We start from the raw sequence: 26,142 nt of genomic DNA, 5'->3' as shown, positions 1-26,142 counted from the left end.
AAGCGAGCCCCTTTTATAATATTTCATTATCTTGAAACTGTGCTTATTCACTTTCTTTCTGAGAGTGAGATTATCAATCTCAAGTTTGTGTGTTAAGTACAGGGCTGGATTCAGGACGCAGTTAGCCTAGCTAACCCTTAAAACGTAGTCTAACAGAAATGTAAAAACTGAAAAAAGTTGTGGTTTTCAGGGGAATTACTTGCTCCAGCTATTTCTTGGCGAACAACAATCCGTTGTGGTGACAGTGTGCAGTCTCAAAAAAGAGCAAAAAAGTAATTTCCCCAAATGTTGGACCTTTTTTAATATAAAAATGTTGATTAATTGAGCTGTGTTTTATCAGCAAATATCTTATTTAAGAAATAATTTAATTTAATTAAACTAAGGGATGGAATATGATGTAATCCCCCCTGTTGTGTTGTATCTGGACTCTGCTTGGTCACTTTGCCTTTTACAGTAAAGTAGCCCGCTGATGCTTTTGGCTACACCTCCGTTGGTCACATTACCCCTCATTATCTACTTTGTTGTATACCTTTGGGGGGTGCTTCCAGGATTTGTCACCCTTCCATATGAAGGAAAAATCTTATCTCAAATTCTGTTTTTTGTTGTTGTTGTTGTGATGAATGGGTGAATTCAATGAATTATGTATTTCACATTTCAATGTTTTCACTGCCTTGCTTCTACTTGAGCCAGTGTTTCCATGGGTTTCCCAGAATGCCTTTTCATGAATCCCAAGAAAGGAGAGCTGAACTCTGCTGGGCAATCAGCTGTTATTTATACACATAAGAGGAGAGAGTGACAGTCATGGCATAGTAACAGGAGGAGAGCGAGAGTTTCCAAGGAGAAACGCTGAGAGTCATGCTCCTCATTATTCCGCCGTGCTGAGGCGACCACGGCTGACGAACGGGTGTCTTCGCTTTTTCTATGATTGTGGAACAATATTTACTGTGTATGTTTTACGTAGCATCTGCTACGTGTTGTCATTACCATTTCCATTCAAAACTCATTCCTGCAGCACTCTATGACCAAAACAAAGCAAACAAGACCCAAGTTATAATAAAGCTGAATTATCATTTAAACTGAAAAAAAAAACCCATCTACAAGATTGTGGTCTACAAGAAGCTATTCTACCTTGACAAAAATAAAATTCTAGTGTTAACACCGTTATACACAGTGGTAGCTAAACCTAAATAATGTATAGTAGTGAGTTCAGGGGCTGTCTTGTTCTAACACCATTACCATTTTGAACATGCCATCAATTGATCTTACATCGCACATGTGTTTGCTCTGAGGACATGGTCCCGAGCCATCTTTCATGAGCTGCTAATCAGGTCATGTGGTGGGCTGCATGAACGGAAGAGCCTGGATTTCGGTCCCGTAGGCCAGGCCCGACCTCTACCATGTTCCAGTAAGTTGTAGGGAGTTGCTAATAAGAGCATATATCTGCCTCCCCGTGCTCCCACCCAGATCAATAGCGTATTGAGCTGAACGCAGGGGGAATAGATTCACTTCAGCACTCCTCTTTATAGCTGGCTGGATCAAAGCAGCTGCTGTTGGATTTCTGCAGTGGCTCGTTCCTACAGTGCAGGTGCCTTCCCCGCTGCCACACACACACACACACACACACACACACACACACACACACACACACACACACACACACACACAGCTTAGGATAGTACTGCACGGTTGAATGGTAATATTTTTCAGTGACATATATCATTTTTCAGTGATTTATACAAAATCATAATACAAATAGTCATAGTACAAATACATCACAAGTGGACTGTGTTTTGACCTGAAAGCCACAAGTCAGCATCTTGGCCTCATTTGAATTTTGAAGGAGGTCTAGTATTGTAGTTGCTGTGGCAGCTGAGGCCCTGAGACCCTCTCTTTCACGCTGGCACAGATCTAGTGGACTTTGCTCAGATGAGGTGCATCATTTCATCATTTTACAACTTGGCTTCCTGCAAAAAAATGACATTTGAAAACATGCTCGGCAGTCTTGACTTTAGTAAACTATTCCACTCACCAGTGCAAACCACCACGAGTATAAGAGATGATCATATCCGAGAATGAAAAAGTCTTTAATGCAACTCTGTTTATCACATTTATCGAACCAAGATAAATGGTTCGATAAATGTTACCTCCCAAGATGAGCAACTGCTCAGCGTCCATGGTCACCCTGGTTGAGAACGGTCTTATCTCAGAAAGCCATTTGGTAATTTACTGGTGATGCTATCTCCGTCGTGTATTTAGAAATAAGATATTCTTTTGGAAGATAATAGGTCTCAGAGTCAAAATCTAATATTTGTTGCTGCCAAGTTAAGTTTGTCTGAAGGTGAAGTTAAGGTTCATTGTTTTCATTGGGCAGCAAGTGTACAATGGCTCTGTGTATGTACAGGTCTTGCCACACATTCATAAAGACTGATAAATACACATAGATGAAAACATCAGAGGTAGTGTGGTGCAGGATATTAGATTGTGTTTAACTGTAAATATACAGCAGATTACAATGAGAATATCAGTTGTATAAGTGTGTTGAAGTGTAATCACCTGAAGTGCATGGCTACTGTCTATATACCCCTTTTCCTAAACATTATGATGCTTTTTGGGGGGCGGAGCTTAGCTGGAGGCAGAATAGTTCCCTGAACACATTAGCTAACGCTAGCTACCAAGTTTTGTTGGCTTGTTTTTTAACAATGGCTGAAGAAAATACCAGTTTCTCTGAATATGTATGGTCACTCACTCGGTTAAAGTTAACATTAACCAATGGGGCCAGATTGGCCAACTCATACACATACCCCAGTACAGACATTTACACCTAGCTTAGCTGATAGAGAAACCAAGCGTGTATAGTAAAAAGAAACTGAGGGCGTATAAATCTTTACATGCCTATAACTATGTCCTGATTGGTCATGTAGGCCTACAAGACTTGAAATGCAAAGATTTCACAGATGAGTTTTGTCTCTGGCCACACAACTAGCAAACAAAGGTTTGCGTAACATCACCGATTCCTCAGAGTTCCCCAATTTCTGATGAGGCAAACCTTTAGACGCATAACGTTTCGTCTTAACCATAGTTTTGATTTTTTTGACTGGCAGTGGCAGCTCGTATGTGATAAAATTTCAATTTGGAGCCATAACTCCTTCGATTCTGGCACCCAACTACACATCAAGATGATATTTTCTGGAGGTTACTCTGAGGGGATTCGTGTTTGCCTCCAGTGTTTTGCCTCCAGCTAACACCGTGACGGCAACATGACGTCAGCACTAACTAAAAGGGGCTATACTGTGTCAGTTTTTACAGTATGTTTTCTTTGATCTCAGATGTACTATGGAGTGGCACAGCCTTAGCAACAGGCATATTGATATGATTATGATAAGAGCCAGTTGGTGTATTTGCTGTGTAAATGCCTTGTGATCAACAGAGGATCCTGGCTCTCTCTCAGCAGCATCCACAGACCCCCCCCCCTCCCCCGAACCAACACCAGGGACTGCTGGCTCTCTGTGTTTGGCAAACAGGCTCACAGTGCCAACAGTAGTAACAGTGTGTGATACTGCACAGTGCTGCAGACCCTTTTGTACATACATACATACATACTGACAGGCAGGAAACCAAAAGAGAAAACACAGGAAAGCTGGATCCTAATGAAAGCACAGTAAAACACTAGGGATAGATACTGCAGTTTAAATCGATATTTATATTTTATACCTTTGTTCCTTTTCTTAAAATTGAAGGTCTAAAAATGACTAAAAGAATGCGATGTGTTCATATTTAGTTTGAATTCATATTCCGCTGCTCTATTTAAATCTCCTGCACTCTGTGAAGTAGGTGGTGGTACGCCTTGTGTGATCGTGATCCGCATTTTTTTTTTAACCTAGAAGTGTAGGAATGTGTTTGTTTCCGACTTGACGGCTGAAGGCACACTGACTCGAATATGAGGCTATACTTGGCTCCCCTTAATTTATGCTTGGTTTGCTTGAAGCTCTTGTCCCACAAAAAAGAAACGTGACGCAAAATAAAGCCGTGCTAGTGTGAAGATGCCTTTTCTTGACATATTTGTATGAAAGATATTTAGTATTGAACCTGATGACAGCTGATATTCTCTGCTGAGACACAGGCAGTTTTAGATGAAGTATTGATGATGATGATTAAGTTCTTATCACTCTGTCATGCATAGACCACAAATGAATAAAAAACCTGATCCAGAATGTTGATACATTTTCAGATTATACTTTACTACATGAAAAACTGACAGTCTTGCATTAATTGATAGCTAGATAGCTACCTGTTTACAGATCCAGCAGACATTGGCCAACATTGACATTAATTTGGAGTTGTGTTAGTGTCCACCTGATGAATGGAAGTGAATGGAAAATGGAAAATTTCGACCTTTTAAACTGCAATGCAATTCTACACATGCAGCTGATGCGCTGCAACATTAGAATTCATTTGGAGTTGTGTTTCTTTCTATCTGGCAAATAGGCTTGGGCGGTATCAAGGTATTACAGTATACCAGGGTATTTAGAAACTACTACTACTACTTCATAATAAATGTCAACTCATGTTTTGCCAGTTAAATGCTTTTAATGTGAAGCTGAAAGCAGAACTTGCTGGGAAATGAAATCACTGAGCTTAAAGACAATAAAAAAAGCTCCTGTGGCGCTGAGGGGAACAGCAGAGTTGAGTGATAATTCTCCGTGGATTTGCCGTTACAAATGGCCCCTATGGCATCACACGTCGTCATTTGATCCATTGTTAAATGAACACAGTGGAAAAAGCAACGTGGGACACAAAATGCTGCTGAATCCCATCAACAAAAAAAACATTTTCAACATCATTGAGTTATTAAATAAAACGTGGAAAGAATGGAAAATGTTGTTGCAGATTTTATTAGACTGTAGTCATATTCCAGGTAAACCATCTTCAGCCTTCTTTTTATCAGCAGAAAATGACACAGACCAGCTAATGATTCATTATTCATCAATGGTCGGCCTGCCCAATGAGTCAGCAAACTCTATGCATTCATTTAATGCATAGACGCTTTTACCATCCAGTGTATTTTCAGATCACCTGTGAATGGAACGGTTTGATTTGTTCATTATTTATACTTGTATCGTCAGCCCGGGGCACACACTGAACACTGATAGCCAGCCAGCCAATCAGGTGTTGTGGCTCCAGAGAGCTGCTTCCGTGATATAGAGAGGGTTATCAGAATCTACACTGTGGACATTGTGTTGATGGCTCTGTGGTCGGGGCTAATGCACACAGCCCGCCACAAATCTCTCGGAGAAGCCAGACTGCGGCGTTTCTACAGCGAGCCTCCTCTCTAATCAGCCTCTCTCTGAAGAGAAAGGCTGGAGCAAATAAATAAATAATTGATTAGGTTTCACTGTGGATGAATTAGCCCAGTTAGAGAGTGCATTTTATTCTCTTTGATAAGTGCTGTGCACAGTATACTTTACCTGAGGCATATTCTACGTTCTACTATAAATAAAGTGTCCACTCTTAACTGACACTATGTGCTGGAATAGTGAAAAGTCCTGTACCTGCCAAAACAGCACTTCTTATCACACTCCAAAAACTTCATTCAGTCAGACAACTCGCTCATCGTCTCTGCTGTCAGATGTGAACATCTCCCCTGTTGACCCTTTGACCCCTTACCCAGACAATGTTGTGAGTGCTTTTGGCTGGTCTTTTGCCCAGAGTTCTTGCACTTACACCCATGTAATGTCCCCTGGAGAAAGATCAAGAAGGACATTCACACTGATACCAAAGACTGTCCTTTAACAGACAAGAGTTTGGATCTCTCCCCCCCGTATACAACCACTTCTTATCATGTGATAGATGATGCTTTACAAGTTGCACCAATGGTATGAAATGGTATGCAGTTCCTGTCTCCTAAGTGGGCGTGGTTGCCTCCCTTATTTTGCCACTTGTTTTACCCCCCCCCCCCCCCTGAACAGTTAAATAATAACATAATAGTCTCATGAAGCAAAGAAACACACGTCTCATTTCAGTTTTAACTTTTAATTCACCGTCGTTCAGCACCAGCAGTAAGAAGTGATACTGTATCTGTGTTGCCAGATCTCACGAGAGAGACGGAGACAGACCTGATCGGTCATAATCTGTGCTCACGTTCATTTCTCCCATTGGAGTGAATAGACTTTATTGCACAGCAATAGACAACTTTCATAGGAATGAACGGGGGCCAACGCCGTATACAGTTGTCTTTATACATCCATGAGCCAGCTCCGTTCACTGAAGAAGTCTGCGAGGCGCTCAAATCCTGAGCCAGCATGTAAGAGATGTCCTGAAAGAACCCAAGAAAGCAGTGAAGATTGTGGTTAAAATCACAGGGTGGATTATACAGCTGGGTAGTACTTCCCATGGCTGTAAATCTGGGAAGTATTCCTTTACATTTAATCCTGGGTTACAACATCCCCTGCCACCTTTTTGACATTCATTTTATTTGATTCAATTCAATATGTAGGATTTCACACTGCATGCTAGATGAGCCTGGTCAATGAGCGTTTAAATATTAATGGGGAAAATGAATGTGACATTCTAAAGTCACAAATGCACAGTAATGTCGGTACCATTTCAGGTGCCTATTATGAAGCAGGGTTATGTAGAAATAGTGATATAACTTTGCAAGGTTTTCAAAGGAGAATCACTGAAAATTTGTCATTTGTTTCAGGATTTTGGGGTATGAAAAAGGTCAATTTAAAAGACCCTGAATACCAGAATAAATGTCAGCTGTGTGCAGGTTCAGGTCCTGAACTAATGGTGTCAGCTTCCTGAAACCTATATCAGTCAAACTCTAGTGTACTTAAACTCTCATGCCCATTTGCTGTGCTCAGTGTAGCGGTGTAGAGGCCCCAGTGGGGATTGAGGTGCTTGACTGGCAGCCATGTTGCGCGTACTCTCCGAGCCATTTGTTTAAATGGACTTTATTCTCGGGAAGTGGAGGATTATGCTGGGAAATGTAAGCTGTGCTCCCCCCACCCCGACTTACCAATAAAGCATAAACTGTGGGGAGATATGACTGCAACAGAACAGAAACCATATCAGGACGCTTTAACCCTTTAATGCCAGCCATGGTTTCTGTTCAGTAACATTGTGAAAATTATCTCATTCTGAGAATACTTTCAGGTATTTATATTTGTTTGTGTGTGGTTGTGCAATCAACAGAAAAACAAAGCTCTGTCAGCAACAACACATATACTAAATTAAAGATGAGGTACAGTTGGATGACCATGCTCATGTATCTTCTATTGTCATGGGAAATCCACTGTGCTGCACAGCATGGTAGCTACTGTGTAGATATATAGTTATGATACTGAAGCATGTCCAAAAGGAATTGCCTATGTTTAAAGAGATACCTTTTTAAATATAGGTTTGTATTAATGGGTTTCCAGTTGTGCAAGATTTGGCTGGATATTCCAATTTTGAGAAGCTTTGAGCTTTTCCTGCCTCACGTTCCAGACTTTTGAAGTACTGCCCTCATCATCCGCAATAGAGTGCTGCAGGGATAACGTATTTTTGTAGGCAAACCCTGGAACCCTTTGGACTAAAATAAGATCTGTCGCAAACAAAAGTTTAATATACTTACTACTACTACTGCAAGATGGTCTTCACTAATGAACACCACTTTTAAGATGGCTAGCTACCAAGCTACATCCATGAAAGATGGCGACAGAAAAGTAGCCACAAAAATGGCGACAAGGTTTGATGGCATTGACTCAGCCGTACATACTTCCTGGATTCCAATTTGACTGAGACCACAATAGTGTGCGAAGCATTTGAGAGGCCTAACTGTGTTTGAATCAGATACTGAATCCTTGCTGGCTCCCACTGTGCTTTTCTTCAGCCGACCCTGACCTCTGACCTCATGGTGAAGTGTCATATTATTGTATTCTTATACAGAACTTATTTTAGAAATGGCGTCATTTTGTATATAAATACTTGACAGTAGCCAGGTGTTAGGTGGAAATAACAAATTTCTTATGTTGACTTCCTAGTCGACATATGTGGTGTGGCTGGATTCCACTAGATTGATCATTAGACCAAAATCTTTCTTTGATGCTTTGTAGCAAGTACTGTATGTTGTCCTGCCATCACTGCAGTGTGATGAGCAAGTGGAGCCTGATCAGCTGGCCCAGTGGAGTGGAGAAAGAGTTTGTGGTTCATTGGTTCACTCACCCCTTTTGCTGTACTGCTTGTCCTGCTACCCAGTGAGCACCACATTGAGGTTTTTGTCATGGGCTCATTGTAATGGCAGCCCAAATATAAATGACAGAAATCACCCCCCCCCCCCAACAGCTAGCTGTAACTTAGCTACACTGCATGGATCTGGCGTTGGTTGCTTCGTATCGTTAGTTAATTAGCTGGATTAGCTGAATTAGTTGACGTTATTCACTCAAGCCAATATTTTGCTACGTTAGCAATTTGTCCACGTTGGCAAGCAAGCCAAGTGGACTTTGTGTTGGGCCCAGTGTTTTGGTGGGTGTTGGTTTATTGGTGTTAGCGGATTGAGCTGAACATGGAGCTGAAGAGAGGCTCAGCACTCAGGAGCGTGCATAAAGAGTTCACACATTGGCAATAAAAAGTGATTAATACAATTGTTACATATTGTTACATATAGGACCTTTAAGTTATTCAAAAATAGTGAGTTTACACATGGAGTGTTTTTCTTCTAAGATTGGTTAATGCAGTAAATAAAGACACTGTAATCAGACCGTGAGACTGAGATTTCTCTGTCTTTGAAATGACTATGAGCTGACTGAGCTCTCAAATCTAATCTTACCCCGCTACACCAGGCCTGGTGATTTGATGAGTCAGATCACTTTATCACTCGAAGCAAAGCTACTTATGCTCCGAAAAAGTGGAAGAAAGTCCTTTCTCACTCCAAATTTCCGCAGAGTAAAAGGTAATGACTTTATTTTATAAATCTGCAATTTAAATTTGCGTTACCTCAGAAATGCTGCCTGTTTGTACGAGATGTGTTCTGAGTAGATATAGTTTTTATCTACTAGGTTGGGAACCGATCCTTTTGGTGTTTGCATTAGCTGGATGTCTTGTATTTTTTGCGATGATGAAGCCAGAAGGTTATTAGTCACCCTGTTTAAAACCAGGCATCTGTCTCTCAGATATACAGTGACCAAAAAACTTTGTACCTCCTCAGAGCACATGTGGGGCATTTTGTCTCCGTGTCCCCTCATTACTGGGAAGGGAGGAAACTGCCGCCAATCTGCGTAACCAGCCTCAGCCTGTTTCTGCCGGTGACGTGTGTGTGACACAGGAAAGAGAGGTGGAGAAGGAGACGGAGGCAGACAGACGATCGCTGCTGTGTTTTGTTTTATCTGACTGATGTGTCTGAGACTGCCGATCGATGCCATGGGAGGTGTCTCAAGCCCCCCCACTTCAACACCACCACCACCACCACCTTCTCCAGGGAGCTGATTGATCTGAGAGCTGGTTGTCAGGCAGGGTCGGGACCCCGCAGGCAGCCAGGCACTGCTCAGCTACTAGCCATGTATCTCTGCATGCTACCTTGCTTACACTTTCATCTGCAGGGGAAGCCAGCCAGGCAGCATGCTGGAAGAATCTGTTTGTGGCTGCAAAGCTTGAATGACTGCGTATTTATACAGAGGGATCAAATGAACCCATGCATGTATTCAGGCTGTATTTGAATACCACACCCAAATTGCTAGTCTTGAATAGGCTCTTTCCAGAATTGGTTATTTCGCCCCATGTAGCCATGTTATCTCTTTGTCTGGATGCCAGACAGTGATGAATGTAGTTTTATTGAGCGTGGTCTGTCATTATGTTAAGCTGATGGCCATTACAGGAATACTGGTTTTGGCCCCTAGCTCTGACTGAGCTCAAAGCATTGATTTGCACTTACTGTCCATCACAGAGATTGCCCAGACTAATTTTATTGCGCCAGCACAATATAAACAATATGACATGTTTGACTGGAGAAATATTGTAGTCTTGTGCGCTTCAATTGCTCGAAGATGGCACTGGAGATAGATACCCATCTATAACTCAATGGTAATGCAAAGCAGTAGATAAAAGTGTCCATTGCAAAAAAACGATATTCTTTTCCACTATTTGTTGTTAGGCATTCCATGATTTTTCAGCTTTGTGGCTAACATAGGAATTGGACAAACATAATGCCCAACCAGTACTGACATTTGGGGTCTGATATTGATACTTAAAATTAAATGATTCAATTAAATGATTCAAATTTTGTGACCAAGATAATAAAAGCTTGTACTGACATTACACAGTTTGTACAGTTTACAGTACAAGAAATAGCCTAAGCTCTTCACGTTACAGTACTCCACCAGGAATATGCGCTTGCATATATGTTGATCCAGGTTCACCTTTTTTTGCTGGACTAGCCTGCCTTGTTTTGCCAGAGCCCCCAGCTTTGACACCCACACTGGACTGTTGGACTGGCTCCATTCAAATGAATGAGCGGGCCTGTGATTTTTCATGCAGAACGTGGCTGAAGAGTTTAACAGCCATGTTAGCGTCTCTGTGAGGCTTTGCTCAGCCACAGAGGTGCTTTGAGCTAAAAGCTAATATGAGTATGCCAACATGCTCTCAATGACAATGCTAACATTCAAGGTGTGGACCTATCCAGTCCCCTCTCCGCGAAATATGTAACTTTATGCTCTTTACATTCATTTTTACAAACATTAGTTGTAGTTTTTGTGAATAATATTGGACAATGATAACATATGACTAAGAGTTACTCATCAGCATAGGGAAATAGTCAACAACAGACACATCTCTTCCACCCTCAAGGATTCCCACCCTGACCACCTGGGGTCTGCCTGTCAGGATGCCAAGGATCCACATGCACATAGAGGTGTTTAATCCCAGGTCCTTGAGCTCTGTGACGAGTGGGGGGGAGGACTGTGGTGTTAAACGCTGAACTGTAGTCAATGCACAGCAATTTCACATAGCTCCCTTGTTTATTCATTCATTGCCGTTTTGATACTTAACATAAACAGTTAAAACATAACTAAAATGTTGCCTGTTGTTTTTTTGTCATATGTTATTAAAATGTACAGTAAAAATGTTATTAGAAATGCGCTCTTTTGCGCTCTCTTGGCCAGTCCTTATAGTGACTAAAACTGACAATGTGAAAGGGCTCATTTGTCATGATGAGCCCACAGAGCCTGAAGCTAAATGGACTTCACTTCTATAGCGCTTTTCAACCTTCACGATTCCCAAAGCGCTTTACAGTTAATTCACATTCACACACCGATGGCGACCAAGCTGCCATGCAAGGTGCTGGCCTCCATCAGGAGCAACTTAGGGTTCAGCGTCTTGGTCAAGGACATTTTCAACCCACCCGACAGAAGGCTAACGTTAGACATTTCTGATGTTTTACTAATTTCAAGAGACGTTATTTAGGTCACCAAATTTTGGATGCATCTTCGTTCATTACCACACTGACTGTACAGAGGGCTCATTGATTTCATGTTTGCAAAAGTTAACTAACTTAACGCTAGCTATAGCTGGCCAAAGAACATAAGATACAACACTGGCCTCAACTTACCGTTCTCTGTACAGCCACAAATGTCAAACAAAGTTGAAAGTTATTGCGTCTCCACGTGTGATTTTTTGAGCTGCATGTTTTGCATGTTGTCACCTGTTTTTCTCTGCAGTTTGCAGTCTGCGCTGTAGCTGCTTCGATTCAAAGTATACCTGTTAGGAAAATGAATCACTTCAGGCTTTTTTAGAACATCATTTTTGATCTTTGGACTTGATTGCAAAGTGAAGTCACGAGTCTCACGGGTCTTTCTTGATTTTGTCAAGTCATTTCTAAAGTCATCAGATTCAGGACTTGTGTCTGACTTAATTTCAAGTCGTGACTCAAGTCCATGCCTCTGATAAATGCTCACTCACCCATCCTCCGCTGATAATAGTCCCCATCAATTTCCTCCTGTTTGAGTAGCGTTTTGCTAAAAAGTACTGTGTCCACCTGTTTTAGGAAATTACTGAGCCTTTTTAAAAACAATGAACTACATATTTGTGTTTTTTAAAGATTTATATATTCAGTAGGAAACCAATGGAGAAATCTGATGCACCATAATAGTAGTCCAGATCGTTTAAAAAATAATTAAAAAAAAAAAGTTTTTTTCACTAGACAATTATAGACATTTGACATGATAATTACTAATCATAGCATGAGAACAAGGCCCTCAGTCAATAGTTGGATAAATTTGATTAATCCTAATCTGCTCCCTAACTGTACTGTATATGTGTAGATATTAATATGTGTATGTAAAGAAGCACACAGTCTATTCTCTCTCTGAGCCAGTGTTGGTCTCCTGGCTGTTTGTCTCTAATGAGATCAGTGGAGCCTGCTTTTGTTTCTATGGCGACACCTGCAGTCGTCTCCGCTGTGGTTTCCCCTCTCCAAGCTTCTCTCTCTCTCTCTCTCTCTCTCTCTCTCTCTCTCTCTCTCTCTCTCTCTCTCTCTCTCTCTCGTGTCTCTTCATCTGTTGGCTGTGCATCCTTCAGATCCCCCCTGTTCTTCTCTCGTTTCATCGTCTGACTCTCCTCTTGGCTGTCAGATTCACTGTGCCTTTATCCGCGCCATCAGGCTACTACATCTCCCTCTGGGACGTCTGTGAGAATGAATCTGTGTTGTAGTGGCAACGGCAAAACGTGGAAGTGGAAGGAACCACAATTATGAACAAATATCTGTTGTAGATAGAAGAAATAAAAAAGGTTTTCACTGCTACTGAAAGGACAAAACAACCATAACGTGTAACGATAGATGTAGATATATGAATTTTTAATATTTATACTGTATATGGACCCAGGAAGTGATATTTAACTCAAAACAGCGGCTTCTCGGTTGAAAAGAAATCGATCCAATGAGCGCCGCGGGGCGACTAACGATTAGCCAATCAATGCCACGGGCAGAACTAATGCCAAGTTGTTGTCAAGATTCAGATGGATATGTTGGTCTCTAGTGATTGGTTAGGGAAAATCAAATCCCCCCTTCACCACAGAAATCAGTTAGTGGAGGCAATGTCAGACTGAAGATGGAAATGGAGTGAAATGAGTTGACAATTCTGTCTGATATCAGGCTAATGGCGAGGCAAATAATTAGCCTCCTGGTGCCCAATAGGAAGTAGGCCATTTTGAATTTAGTGTTCATTTGTGCAGTGCAGTTTAGCCACTAACGTGTGCTTTACTTTTACAAACTCCTGCTAACAGATTAACACCACTGGGAAATATAAAGACCTTTTTATGATGCTAAATTGTGAAGCTTTTGAGATTTCATGTAACAGAGTTGCCATAGTGAGAGGGACAATTTGCATGTTTCACCATGAAACAGGAAGCTGTCGTAACTCGACTGTACATTGCCCAATCTTACGCAAATATGACAAACATCATTTGATGTAAAAGAAATTTACATTGTGTGGTCTACACTTGATATATGGCGACATAATGTAGAATTGGTGCATGTTCTCCAGCACCACATAGTGGACAGAAAGTGATATTTAATTCCAGCCATCTACAGTATCTCTCAGTTCTGATTGAGGTTGCCTTTCTCACCCTCTACTTGGTTTCCCTCGTCATTTCTCATATCCACATTCTCCCTCCGTTACTATACCTTTCTTCTCCTCTCTACCAAATGCAGAAGAATATACAAGGGATAAAAGAGAAGGGTAGTCAGAGCAAAGCAACAAATGCACAGTTATTCGGATTTGCCAGCGAGTCTGAACCCTAGAACCCCCCCCCCCCCCCCCCTGCTCTGGGATGATATTTTCTTGGCACCAAACACAGTCCAAGTATGGTGCTGTCATGAATATTCAATTGAATATGAAATTTCACTCAAAATGCAGTATTGAGTGTTCAGCTCTGCTACACCATGCTGGATCTGGGGATCTTTTTCCCTTGGTGTAAATTAAAATTTCCCTCAGTGTTCAGTGATGGAGACTCAAAATGTTTAATCCACCAACTGGACAGAAACCCACAGCTTGACCCTATTCTTTCTAAAAAGGAACATGACAGAACTATGTGAAGAATTGTTATACAGCACACTGATATCTATCACAGTTTTTAATATCAAGGATATCTAGTCATTAAATGTGTTCATGTTTTGTCTCCCAGCAACTGCCTTTCTTGTGTTCATCCTACAGGTTGTCTACTGTTTGTTTCCAGAATTTATTTGAAAAAAAAAAACCTGAAGACTTTCTACATCTATGTTGAACCATGTGCTTGTTCTGCAGTTGTTTCCTCAGTATGCATAGATCTGTGAATTCCCCATCACCTTGACCTGCTATTGTGTATATCAAATTGCTCTGCTTGTGTCTGGGTACATGCTCTTTAGGTTGAATGAGTTTCTTAAGTAAGTCTTTCACACAAATGTGCACATAGGTTTTGCAAGGACAATTGCAAAATGAATAATCTAACGCGGTGTATATATTCTGCCATGCTTGAGATTTTTTTAGTCAAGCTCAGGTAGGATTAAAGAGTCGAGTTTCATAATTCCAGGTCAGTCAGTCAGTCAGTCAGTCAGAGAATCTCCCTTTCACCTGTTGTCAGTGCTGGGATGCCATTGGACCTATGTCATGAAGTTCAACATATTTGAAGTCAAAATAAACTTTAGTTGAACTTGAATTTCACTTATTAGTTTTCTGTCTGAGAATGGGAGTCTATCTCATGTCTGTCTTACAGAGCTGGAGTCAGGACATGGTTAGCCTAGCTTAGCATAAAGACTCGAAGCAGGGAGAAACCGCTAGCCTGGCTCTGTCCAAAGTATAAAGAAAACACCTACTAACACCTGTAAAAGTTCATAGATTGAGTTTTAGATATAGTTACACCAGCTGGGAACCAGTGAACTGTGCACTGCTTCCCTTGTCATCACAGTGAAGTTGCCAGGTTTGGTACCCTGGACAGAGACCCAAACCTGTGCTCACCAACTGTAGTCCTACCCAACAGTAGCTGGAGATGCTGTACAGAAGTACTGGGTGGACGGATAAACTGAAATAGTTTCCAGAATGTAATCTGTCTTTGAGGGTTCATAGAGACTTAATATTGGAGTATTGCTTAACTGACAGTTCAAGAGTGTATATTTTTTCTACCTTTTCGTCCAATTCCCAAACTTATCAATACCTGGAGATGGACCACATTCTTGTCCCACGTGTTTACTGACTCACACCAGACCTATAGTAGAATCCTAAAGAGACTTTATTCGCATGCTTGGTGTCTTTGTACTTTAAGATCATGAATTAAACAAGGGAAGAAGCTCTTTGCTCGGTTGCACTCATCCTCCACCGTCGCTGGTCCGACTTCAAAGCACAGAAAGCAGAGGATATTCATACGTGGTGCTGCTGATGCCTTGCCCGGCCTTGTCTTCCCCAGATCCCTGCCATTCTGTGGCGGAGCTTTCTGGGAAATTTGATGGACCGGGATGCTCTGGCAGTGTGTTACCAATGCAGTTTGATCACAAGTCATCATTCTGTGTATAGTCTTACATTTTAATCAGATTGGAAGATTTTTACAGTGCAATGCAACAAAATGTGGTTATTTTAAAACCTGCATCCTCTTTGTTTGTATCAAACCGTTTGTGTTTGAGTTTAAAAATGAGGGCTGTGACAGATCTCATGATTTGTGAATGAAAAAGAAAGCTTCTGTATTTCTCTGTTCTGAACATCTGCTATCTGTTTAGGTCTTTCCTGTGAAATATCCTGCTGTTTTAGTTTTCTGGTTTTGTTTGGAATTCATTAAGAACCTTTGTTGACAGCCAGAGCCAACACCAGTACAGCTCTGACTCCACGGTTGTAAATGGATTTATGTGTTAAGGCGGCTTGGTGCACCATAGCTACCCAAATCTACTTACACCAAAGTATCCGTGAATGGCTGTTAATTCAGGCCTTTAAAAGGGAATTACTATGAACAATTGCTACATTGCTACAACGAAGTGTATGGTTATGTATGCATGTACATACAAACATGGGTCCTGTGTTTTTGCAGACGTGCATGCCTGTACAGACGGTGTCTGCTTATAAACGTGTCAGTGTGTGAGTTTTATGCATCCGGGCTCAGTGTCCTCCGACATAATTGGCTGCTTTCCACTTCACCTGCTGCAGCGTGCCGCTAATGGTGCTTCTAGGTTGGGCTTGTGCAGAATGATTCCCGTCTGAGTGGGGGATGTTCTTTTCCAGTTAGCTAATTCAGCCTGACTCTATACTGCCTGCTTGCCTGCATCACTGAATACAGGCCCAGTAAGGTGTGTGTGTGTGTGTGTGTGTCTGCACATGGAGGGTTTTCCTACACAGCTGTAATTACAGAGCCAGTGAACCTCCCCTGGAATGCAAATAATGGACTTGTAATTCATGTTGAATGAGCTGTTGGACAAACTGGCAAATGAAATCGACAATGGGCCGCAAATTAAGCACTTATATGCCAGGACAATTCTGTTGTGTGTGTATCAAAGCGTTCAGCAGGTGAGACCCACTAAAAACCATCTCTAATGGAGTGTGAGTGTCACTAGAAGTTGTGTCATAGACACTGTTGGCGATGAAGCCACTCAACATCCCAAAACAAAGCTGATGTCAGAACTAAAGCCTGTTAAAACACACTGGCTAATATGTTAAATATACAGTCTGGAATTTGATTGATCATCTTTATTAATCAGTGATTGAAAGTAAGCAGGTACATTATATGGTGCATTCCTTTAATATTTACATTTTATGCTACTTTAGAATTGTACTCCACTACATTTTATCTGTACAGGTATAGTTACTAGTTACTTTGCAGATCAAGATTTTAAAAACCTATAATGAGCATATAAAATACAATACCATGCACCACATTTTTAGGACAACTGAAATATTTGTTATACCTACTATTATTTTATTTGAGAAAAAATGAGGCAAGTCAACTCCAGATGCACCAAACGTTCCTAAGCATCCAAATCTGCTCTTACCCAGGTGTGCTGAATGATGAATCCCACTTGAAATTGGAGGCGTGTGGTCGATTGTTTATTAGCATAGGTAACGCCTCCTGAACACTATATAAGGGCAGGTGTTGTGCCGTGTGCATATACTCGGGCACATGCCCAAGAACTGGAGCGATGCCACCAAAAAAAGGCTGCAAGAAGAAGAACTTCAGCAGTAGTGAAATTGAGATACTGTTAAATAAGTGTTTCAGGAAAATCAAAAAACCAGCAATGACAAAACATTACTGATGCTGTAAATGCAGAGTCAGCAGAGGGACGCAAAGTAACTGAAATGAAAAGAAAATGGTTTGACATGAAAATGGATTAAAAAAAAAAACACATTGCCCAGGCCAAGCGCTTTTATAGTCTTAATTGGGATCAAAGGACCAATAGTAACCAATAGTAAATTTAAAACTTAGGTTTCTTTGCGTTGGACAAACAGTTTGTGGACTAAGAAGACAAGATGTTTTTCTCTTATCTTGGTAAGAGTGCTCTCGACCATTCGAGCAAAAATAAGAAAACACTGGTGAATCCCAGAAATCAATGGGTGCTAACAAAATAAGAGCAAATTGTGGATACGAACAAAAATAAGAGAGAATTTCTCTGTATATGGCTTCCTGCATGAGGTATCTCTGCCTCTTCTAATAGATTGTGATTGCTGAGTGTTATTTGTAAAATGGCTTTTTTAAATAATTGAACGCCATCTCTTGGCATTAAACATTGAAAATGTCTCAGTCTGCCAGCTGGTGACGCATATTGCCACGTTATAGTATTATATTAGTGCCTCAATTCTGAACATGTAATGGGACATTTTGAGCATTAAGTTATATTTAATAGAGGAATTACAATTAAGTTATTATAAGCTCCCCTAGTAACCAATTATCCTATCAGCAATCGGATTTGAGACCATTCAGAAATTATCTATTTCGGTTTTCCATTATATATAGACATACATACATATACATTGCTGTTGTATATATTTTTACTTTTATTTTTCACTTAAATATTGTAAATGTGTATATTTTTAATTTCTATTTCTTATTTTTATGTTTTGTACATACTTCTAAATTTATGCTGCTTTCTACTCTTGAATGGGAGCACCGGTACTGTACAATTTCCCCCCGGGGATCAATAAAGTATTTCTGATTCTGACTCTACAAATGGTCCTGAGGTCAAATTTGAATTTGTATGGATCAAATAAATGAGATATAATGTGAAAATCCGTGAGCTTTAGAGGTGCTGGTTGTTGAACAGAGCCAGGCTGGCTGTTTCCCCCATTTCCAGTCTTTATGCTAAGCTAAGCTAACCAGCTGCTGGCCGAGATACGAGAGCGGTATCGATCTTTCTCATCTAACTCCTAAACAAGAAAGCAAATATTGGTTTATTTTTGGTTGGTTTGTTGGGGCCCAGCTGTGTTGCTGTCTCACACTAGTGTGGCCTGGCGATTTTCTCAGATTGTTTGTGTGTGTGAGTGTGTGAGTGTGTGAGACCTGCCACCTCTCTCTGTTGACATGAGTGGATGTGAGTGAGGATCTTTACAGCCAACACAAGTCTGACACTTACATGCAGGACACAGCCAGCTGTCAGAAAGGTTAGACATGTGGACGACAATGTCCTCATTGTACCCCCCTGCTGCCTATCATGCAGGGGTGGACACTGTAACAGGAACACCCTGCAGTAATGACACCACAAACATTGTTCTTCCCTTTAATATCTCTGAGTTTCATCTCAAAGCAAGATGCCCAGTTGTGGCATCATGTACATTGATTGCCGATAATGAACCTTGAAGAATTGTACTGTTTATTTAGTGTGTTTTAGTCTGATGAAACATTTTATTTGACTTCATTGACGGCACCCTTTTAAAGCATACAGTATCATTTTTTTATAAATTGGTTTTCCTGCAGACAGCTTCAGTCCGCCATTAAAAACCAGACAGTGAAAATATAGTACAACTTTGACAAAACCATAAAGGATATGAGAGTTTATCATCTCTACAGGTTTTCATAGCAGAGTGACATTAACTGAATCCAATAAGCTGCCTGGAGGACAAGAAATCCAAACTAAAAACTGATGGTGTACTTTGCAAAATGCTCGGCAGGAGTGCAAAGTGGTGCTACATTTCTTCAAATTAACGCCACATTTCCCATAATCCCCATTGCTTCCCCATCTACCTCTCCCCACACTGTTGCTTTGCTGTTGTGGATAAGCAGATTGGAAGTCATGAATTGCAGCAGATTTCCAGCCAAATCTGGCCGCCTTGTATTTCTTGTATAGTCAGCATTGAACAGCTCAGAAATGTACCTGCAACTGCCCACATTGGTCAGTGTAGATGCTATACTGTGTTGTCTTTATTAGCATATTGTCCTCGAGTTGTAACACACACACACACACACACACACACACACACCAGCCCACTAACTAACTAAAGTAAAAGCCATAAAAATTAACACATTATAAAACACAAATGTTGTAAAATGTTCAACGTGAGTGTTTTAAAAGAACGTACAGAGTTCGCCACCCTGATTTCCACCGGCAGGTCACTCCAAAGTCCTGACTGCAAGCGCTCTAGCACCTTTTGTGATTCGATCTGGACGTCGGAACAACAAGGACCGAAGCATCCGCGGATCTCAGTGGGGCGGGAAGGGACACGAGGCAATAAAAGATCTGATACATAACTTGGGGGCAAGGCCTCTCAGGTGGTCAGTAATATCTTAAAACCATTTCTAAAAGCAACTGGTAAAAAATGACTACAGTATCTTTCTTTAAATAAGTCAAGAATATCTAAAGGAATGTGCAACACGCAGTGTAAACATAGTAAAACTAAATGTAACACTCTGATATCAGTGGCCAGTTAATAATGAAGAGAGAGTTGTTGCTCTTACGAACAGGCGCATTAGCAGAGTTTGTCATCTCCACAGTTGCATCTCTGCAACTCTCTGATCCTGGTAATAAGAGGGAAAATGATTTCCTTGAATTCATCGTGGAGTACGAGTTGATTCAAAATAAAAAAGCATATTTGCTTATCACACTTGGAGCAAATTCAATAAAAGTGCTGTCAGACACTTAAAGTAGGAGGCTTTCTCTCGTGTCATTTTGGATCGAAACTGTTTCATGTCGTCACGCCGTGTCCATCATGTCAGTACATGAAGCTGATTGTAGTAGAAAGGAAAGATGCAGTATATTTGCTCTATATATTATATGATGGGGGATTTATTTTCCACACAGCCAGATACTAAAGCCCATACCTGCATGTATTTTGCATGTGCACAGGCTGTTCCCTTTTTTTTTTGCTTCTGCAATTAGTAGCGATCCAGCAGGGAGGGTTTCTTAAACTCGGATTAATTAGCTGTGAGACGGAGAAGGCTTTCTTTTTTTACTTTTTTGTTTACTGCAAGCTTGTTTCGTACAAAATGGGTTTTGTTCGGTTATTTAACTGGGGCCATGCACAACTCAACCATTGAGCCAGAATTGGCTATATAGTAGTAATTTGCATTGCCAAATACGTTTTGGAAGAAGCATCATTTCTGCCTGGATTACATTGGCAACATTTATAGGGCAAAAAATGCAAACAATTCAAATAGCAGCGAGGTTCTAGGGTCAACGGCCACTTTGGTCCTGACTGAAAGATCTCAGCTACTTGATGGATTGCCATGACATTTTGTGCAGATATTTTCGGTACCCAGAGAATGAATCCTACTGACCTTCCTCTAGAACCACCAGCGGGTCAAATTTTTACTTATCCTGTGAGATATTTCAAAATCGGCTAGATGGATTGGCACATGGGTACAAACGTTCATGTCAACCCTCACGATGAATTGTCAGAACTTTGGTGATCATCGGAGTTCACATTTTGACTTTGTCCAAAACTCATGATCAAATACCTGAGAAACGAATAGCCTTCCCATCAGCCTCAGCGGTACTCTGTCGTCAGTGCAAATTAGCTGCTAGTGTGCCAACACGCTAAAATATGACGGCGAACATGATAAACTTTATACCCACTAAACATCAGAATGCTAGCATCGTCGTTGAGAGCATGCTGATGTTAGTATGTAGCTCAGCCTCACAGAGCCACTAGCATGGATGTAGATACTTCAAAAGAGTCATAGGCGGTCATAGGAGGCCTAGAAGACGGTTGAGCATTGTGATACTGGGCTCACATCCTGAGTCCCCTCTATTGATTAGGCAACAAAAGCACTTTGGTTAAGGCTAGGGAAAGATGGTGGTTTTGGTTAGATATTGAAAAAGTAAACACACCGTTTTTTCTTCCTTCTTGCCCCCTCTGAGCTCTTTTCTCCTCCATCACCCTCTTCTTTCCTTCTTTCCATCTTCTTGTATGCCTCCTCTGTCTCCTCCACCCCTGCTTTCTCTGCTGTCTCATTTTTCTCTTTACCTCCTCCTTGCACCCCTTTTTCATTACATACTCTTCTGCTTTTAACCCTGCATCACTTCAATAACCTCCTCTCCGTCACCTCCTCGTCTGTCCTCCCTCTTTCAAGCTCCTTTGTCTCTCCATCACCTTCTCCTTTTTCTTCTTCTTAATGCCTCCATCCTCTTTTGCCTTATATCCTTGTTTTAACCTCCTCTTACCGTCCTCTACTCCATGATGTTCTCCTTCCATTGTCTTCTTCTTTTCCTTCTTTTCCATCTTTTTCACACATCCCTTTACCCCTCCCTCCTCCTCGTCTTGCTCATTCCCTCCATCAATCTAGATCTTCATCTTTCATTTGATATGTTTTGCATTTAGCACCTGCTCTAACTTGTGCGTCAGTAGAAAAGGCTTCCAAATCAAGATTAATTAGAAGTAGTGGAGGTTTATTTAAACTGTAAACCGTGCGACCATCATGTGATCATTTCCACAATTAAGACTTTGATTCCGCATGACACAAAGATTGCAACTCTTCTTCAGAGTCATAAATTAGTCAAATCAGAATACACAGACATCATGCACATGGTGCTGGAATCTGTATGACCTACTCATTTATGATTGCTGTCTGTGTCCATGGTTACAGTGCAAACAGAATCTGCTAGTAGCTAATGTAGCATGACTTTCCATGGTGCAGATACGCCAAAAAGTCAATATATATGGGGTAGAAAATGGGGCTCAGGTGTGGCCCACAGCTAAGTGACCGAGCCCATGATAACACGACACTTCCTTTTTATATCAGCCAAAGCATGATGGGAACAATGGTGTGATTCTATATTATATATTTATCCCATAAGAAAAAAAACAAGTAATGACAAAATCACTGAACATTTTTTTGGCCTAGCATGAGACATATATTGACTATACCATAGGCCTTTAAATAAACTGAGTAAAAACTAAGCCAAACAACCATGGGTTAAAGGATTCAAAAGGTTTCTAAATTGAGTTTGGGATGGCAGCATATTCACCGTACAGACATGAGAGTGGTATGGATCTCATCTAACTCTCAGCAAGAAAGCAACAAATGAAACGATGGCATCACTGCGAGGCAGGAAATCACAATCCAAACTCCTCTCCTGTGTGCTCCCTCGGCGGTGGAATGAGTTACTGAACTTTAATTCACTCGGTAGAATCCCTCTCTGTCTTCAAAAAAGCGCTAGAAGACCTATTTCTCTAACACAACCTCTCTTTTCCTATTCACGTCTGCTGTACTGTATCCACCTGCAACCTTCTGTCTCTTGTGCTGAGGCCCTTATTCTCAAAAGCTTCTTCTTGATCTACTGGGGCTCAGATTGTACCTCACTTTGGACAAAAAGCGGCTGCCAAATGAATAAATGTAAATGTGCAAGGCTGGTTTGCCTCACGCATTCCTGCTCCTATAGAACGCCAGTAAAAGAGAAAACCTCTCTGCTCTTTCCTAGTGTCACTGCTGTGAAGAGTGAAATGCAGGCAGATGGTGTGGAGCAGGAGGAATGGTGGACATGGGCAGAATTGTCTTGAGCATGCAGACCCCCCCCCCCTTATTGAGTTATAGAGTATATAGTTAGTTTGAGTTATTGCTGTATAGCAGCTCAGCCAGGAAGAGTCATGTCAAGCTTATAAAGAACTTCTGCTGGGAATGATTAACGTTTACATTTAGAGCTGCTGTTCTCTCTTTGCCTGCCCCTCATCACTACATGCCACAACACTGCATATCATTGCTATTCTACATGTTGGGCTTCCTGATTGATCCATACACTGCATAGGATTGGCTGTACCAATTAGGCCCCGGCAGGACTGTATTATATATATTACAACAAATATATTTGTTGTGTCATGATCATAATACCCTGTCCCACATGGGATTACATTACAGCATGTCAAAGCAGACTTCCAGCATTCAACATTCACATTCAGTAGAAACAAAGTAAGTCATCACTACATCCTTATGTATATGACATTACATTCCATTTATTTAGCCGACGCTTTTATCCAAAGTGACTTCAAATAAGTGCATTCAACCATGTGGATATAGCCCCAAATTGCAAGTACATCAACTTCTTTTTGTTGTTGTTGTTGTTGTTTTTATGGGCCAAGGGGCAGTCTGAACAGATGAGTTTTCAGTCTGCGGCGGACGATGTGTACAGTTTCTGCTGTCCTGATGTCAATGGAGAGCTCATATCGCCATTGTGGAGTTAGGACAGCAAACAGTCGGGATTTTGTTGAGGGGTGGCTGGGCCCCCCCTCACAGTGAGGAAGTGATAGAAGAAGTATTTTAGATCTGTTTACTTAAGTAAAAGTAGCAATACCAGACCAATACCATTCCTGCTTTCAAAATATTACTCAAGTACAAGTATGTATATGTAAGTATTATCTTCAAAGTGAAAGTACTAATAATGCAGAAAAATGACCCCTGTGAGTGTTATAGTATTATATATTATATTGCATTATTATGTACTGTTGGGTAGATATATTTTACATACAAAACATAAACATGATGCGTTGTTACCGTGTTTGTACATTCATCCTATGTTTTGTACATAAAATCTGTCTGCAAAGTAATGAGTAACTAAAGCTGTCAGATAAATGTATAAATGTGGAGTAAAAAGTACAATATTTACTTCTGAAATGTAGAAAGTAGCAGAACATGGAAATACTCAAGTAAAGTGCAACAACTCTGTGCCCCCAGTTGGTAACAAGCTTTCTGTAAAAAATGATAGTTCTCAATTCCCATGTAGTCATACCTGATGACAACAACATGATATCATCGTGGGTTACTTTCTCAGACTTGACAAAGCAGAAGACCCACAGAAGACATATGACTGTTTTGACATGCTTGAACAGTACCTGCATGACGTGAATGACATCCAGATATGACCCAAATATCTGTACCATTTTCAAATCTTATTGTCAGCCAAACTCTGCTGAGCTGGGACTGACTCTTTAACGGTGTCAGCGGCAACAATCGAGACCTTCCTCACTCATTGTCCAGCAAAATCATCATCTACAAACAAAATGTAGAATCACAGCCAGCTTTTTTTTTTTTTTTAATTTTTGTTTTCAAGTCGTGGTGGCTCTTTTCTAATACTTTATTTCCAAGCTTTGCATATACATTTTGAATGTACTGCAGCAGGATGAATTGTATTTATTTTGTGACTATGTAACTATTTCTCTTTCCATGACGTTGACATCGATGATGTATTGTGCAATTTTATGTTTGCCAAAATACAATTAAAGTTGTGGAGGCTTGTTTTATTTTACGTTATGATTTTGTTAAAATGACCAAGAGAGTGCTTTAAAGCCTCTGAAAAGCTTCAGATTTCAACTAGCAATTTGTCCGTGGGCGACCATCAACATGCTACATTATCAAACAATATTCCAGTTCACACTTCTGTAGTTACAATGATGCAGTTATAGAAAGAAGCATGTTAGCAGAGCAGCACTAGCAGCCTCACTGCTCCCACACAGGAATGCGTTCAGGCACAGCAGTGAGCATAGGTCACCCACGTTTTGGCAGCATTCAGAGCCCATCACGCAATCACTGTAGTTACCCGCGTAAAACAGAAGAAAATAGACTTAAAGCGTAAAAAATACAGTTACGCAACCTTTTCGTAGACGGCTGTATTGATTAAACTAGAAGCGTATCAGATTTGTGCTGAGGTGTTTGTTGTGAGCAACGCTATATGACTTATATACTTATATGATAATGGTTAACTGATTAATGAATTACATATAAGGGGTAGCTCACACATAGGCTGAGTAATATTTATAAGTTGTTGTTGTGTGTGCAGGATCCTGGCCACCGTGGGGGCTGATTTCGATCTAAGAACACTGAGGGCGGTGAGAGTACTGCGCCCGCTCAAGCTGGTCTCCGGAATTCCAAGTAAGTGAACTTTTCATTTGGACACGTTCAAATCTGTGTAATTTGCTAGCACTGATAATAAGAGATTTCAGAAACTGAGTTAGAGTCGGGACGTAGTTAACCTGGCTTAGCATAAAGATTGGAAAATGGCTAATTAGCACATTGTATCTAATTTATTTACATAACCAGAGATATAAAAACAACTATTTTTGGTATGAGGGGGAGTTACGTGCTGGAGTTATTTCTTGTCGGCTTGTCGTCACAGTGAAGTTGCCAAGTTTGGTACCCTTGTTTCTGTTCAGAGACCAAAACCAGAACCTGTGCAGATTGTCTGGCAACTAGGGCCATCTTCTCATCTCCTGCTCAGAGCATGTTTTCCAAAAAGGTCAACTATTCCTTGCTGATGATCAGCCTGTGCTGGTAGAAAATGTAGTCCATTAACACTATCGACACCTTTATTCTAAGAAAGAAAACTCTTTTCCAAATTGCCTACAGGTACCAGAAGGCATTGCATGTAGGGAAATGTTGAAACACAGTAGACGCATAGCAGTAAAATGTACGTTTACTCTTTGCTTAAACCTAACCACAGACGGGGCTCAAGATGAAAACCCCGAACTCTGGTGCCACAGTCCTGCACTTTGTACACACACCATCCACCCAGACCTCTTCCCTGTGACTCTGGTGTGGTAGATAAATGTAGTGCTTCATTCCATTAAAAAAAGTTGCCTGTTAAAGTAATCCAGGCAGCGATTGCATTAGTCACCGCAGTGTAATTGGGAAAACAATTTAGTACTAAATAAACAGAATTTGTAGGAGACAGGGTTGGATGGATACATTCTGATTAGTTAGAACAAAATAACCCCACTCCCAAAAAGAAATCTGCAGCAATAG

General features: G+C 40.9%; 1 protein-coding gene across 1 annotated transcript in view; it reads left to right on the top strand.

Moving 5' to 3' along the window:
* The window catches only part of cacna1ba (calcium channel, voltage-dependent, N type, alpha 1B subunit, a), a 123,283-nt gene that overhangs the window by 9,177 nt on the left and 87,964 nt on the right, over positions 1-26,142 (top strand). The window contains exon 4 of the mRNA XM_070903653.1: positions 25,181-25,272. Coding sequence (XP_070759754.1) covers positions 25,181-25,272 — 92 coding nt within the window. The remainder of the gene's footprint in view (positions 1-25,180; positions 25,273-26,142) is intronic.

Source organism: Enoplosus armatus, chromosome 4 (genome assembly GCF_043641665.1).
Source record: "Enoplosus armatus isolate fEnoArm2 chromosome 4, fEnoArm2.hap1, whole genome shotgun sequence".
In the NCBI taxonomy this organism is placed as follows: Eukaryota; Metazoa; Chordata; class Actinopteri; order Centrarchiformes; family Enoplosidae; genus Enoplosus; species Enoplosus armatus.
This window is presented reverse-complemented; position numbering and strand designations above follow the sequence as displayed.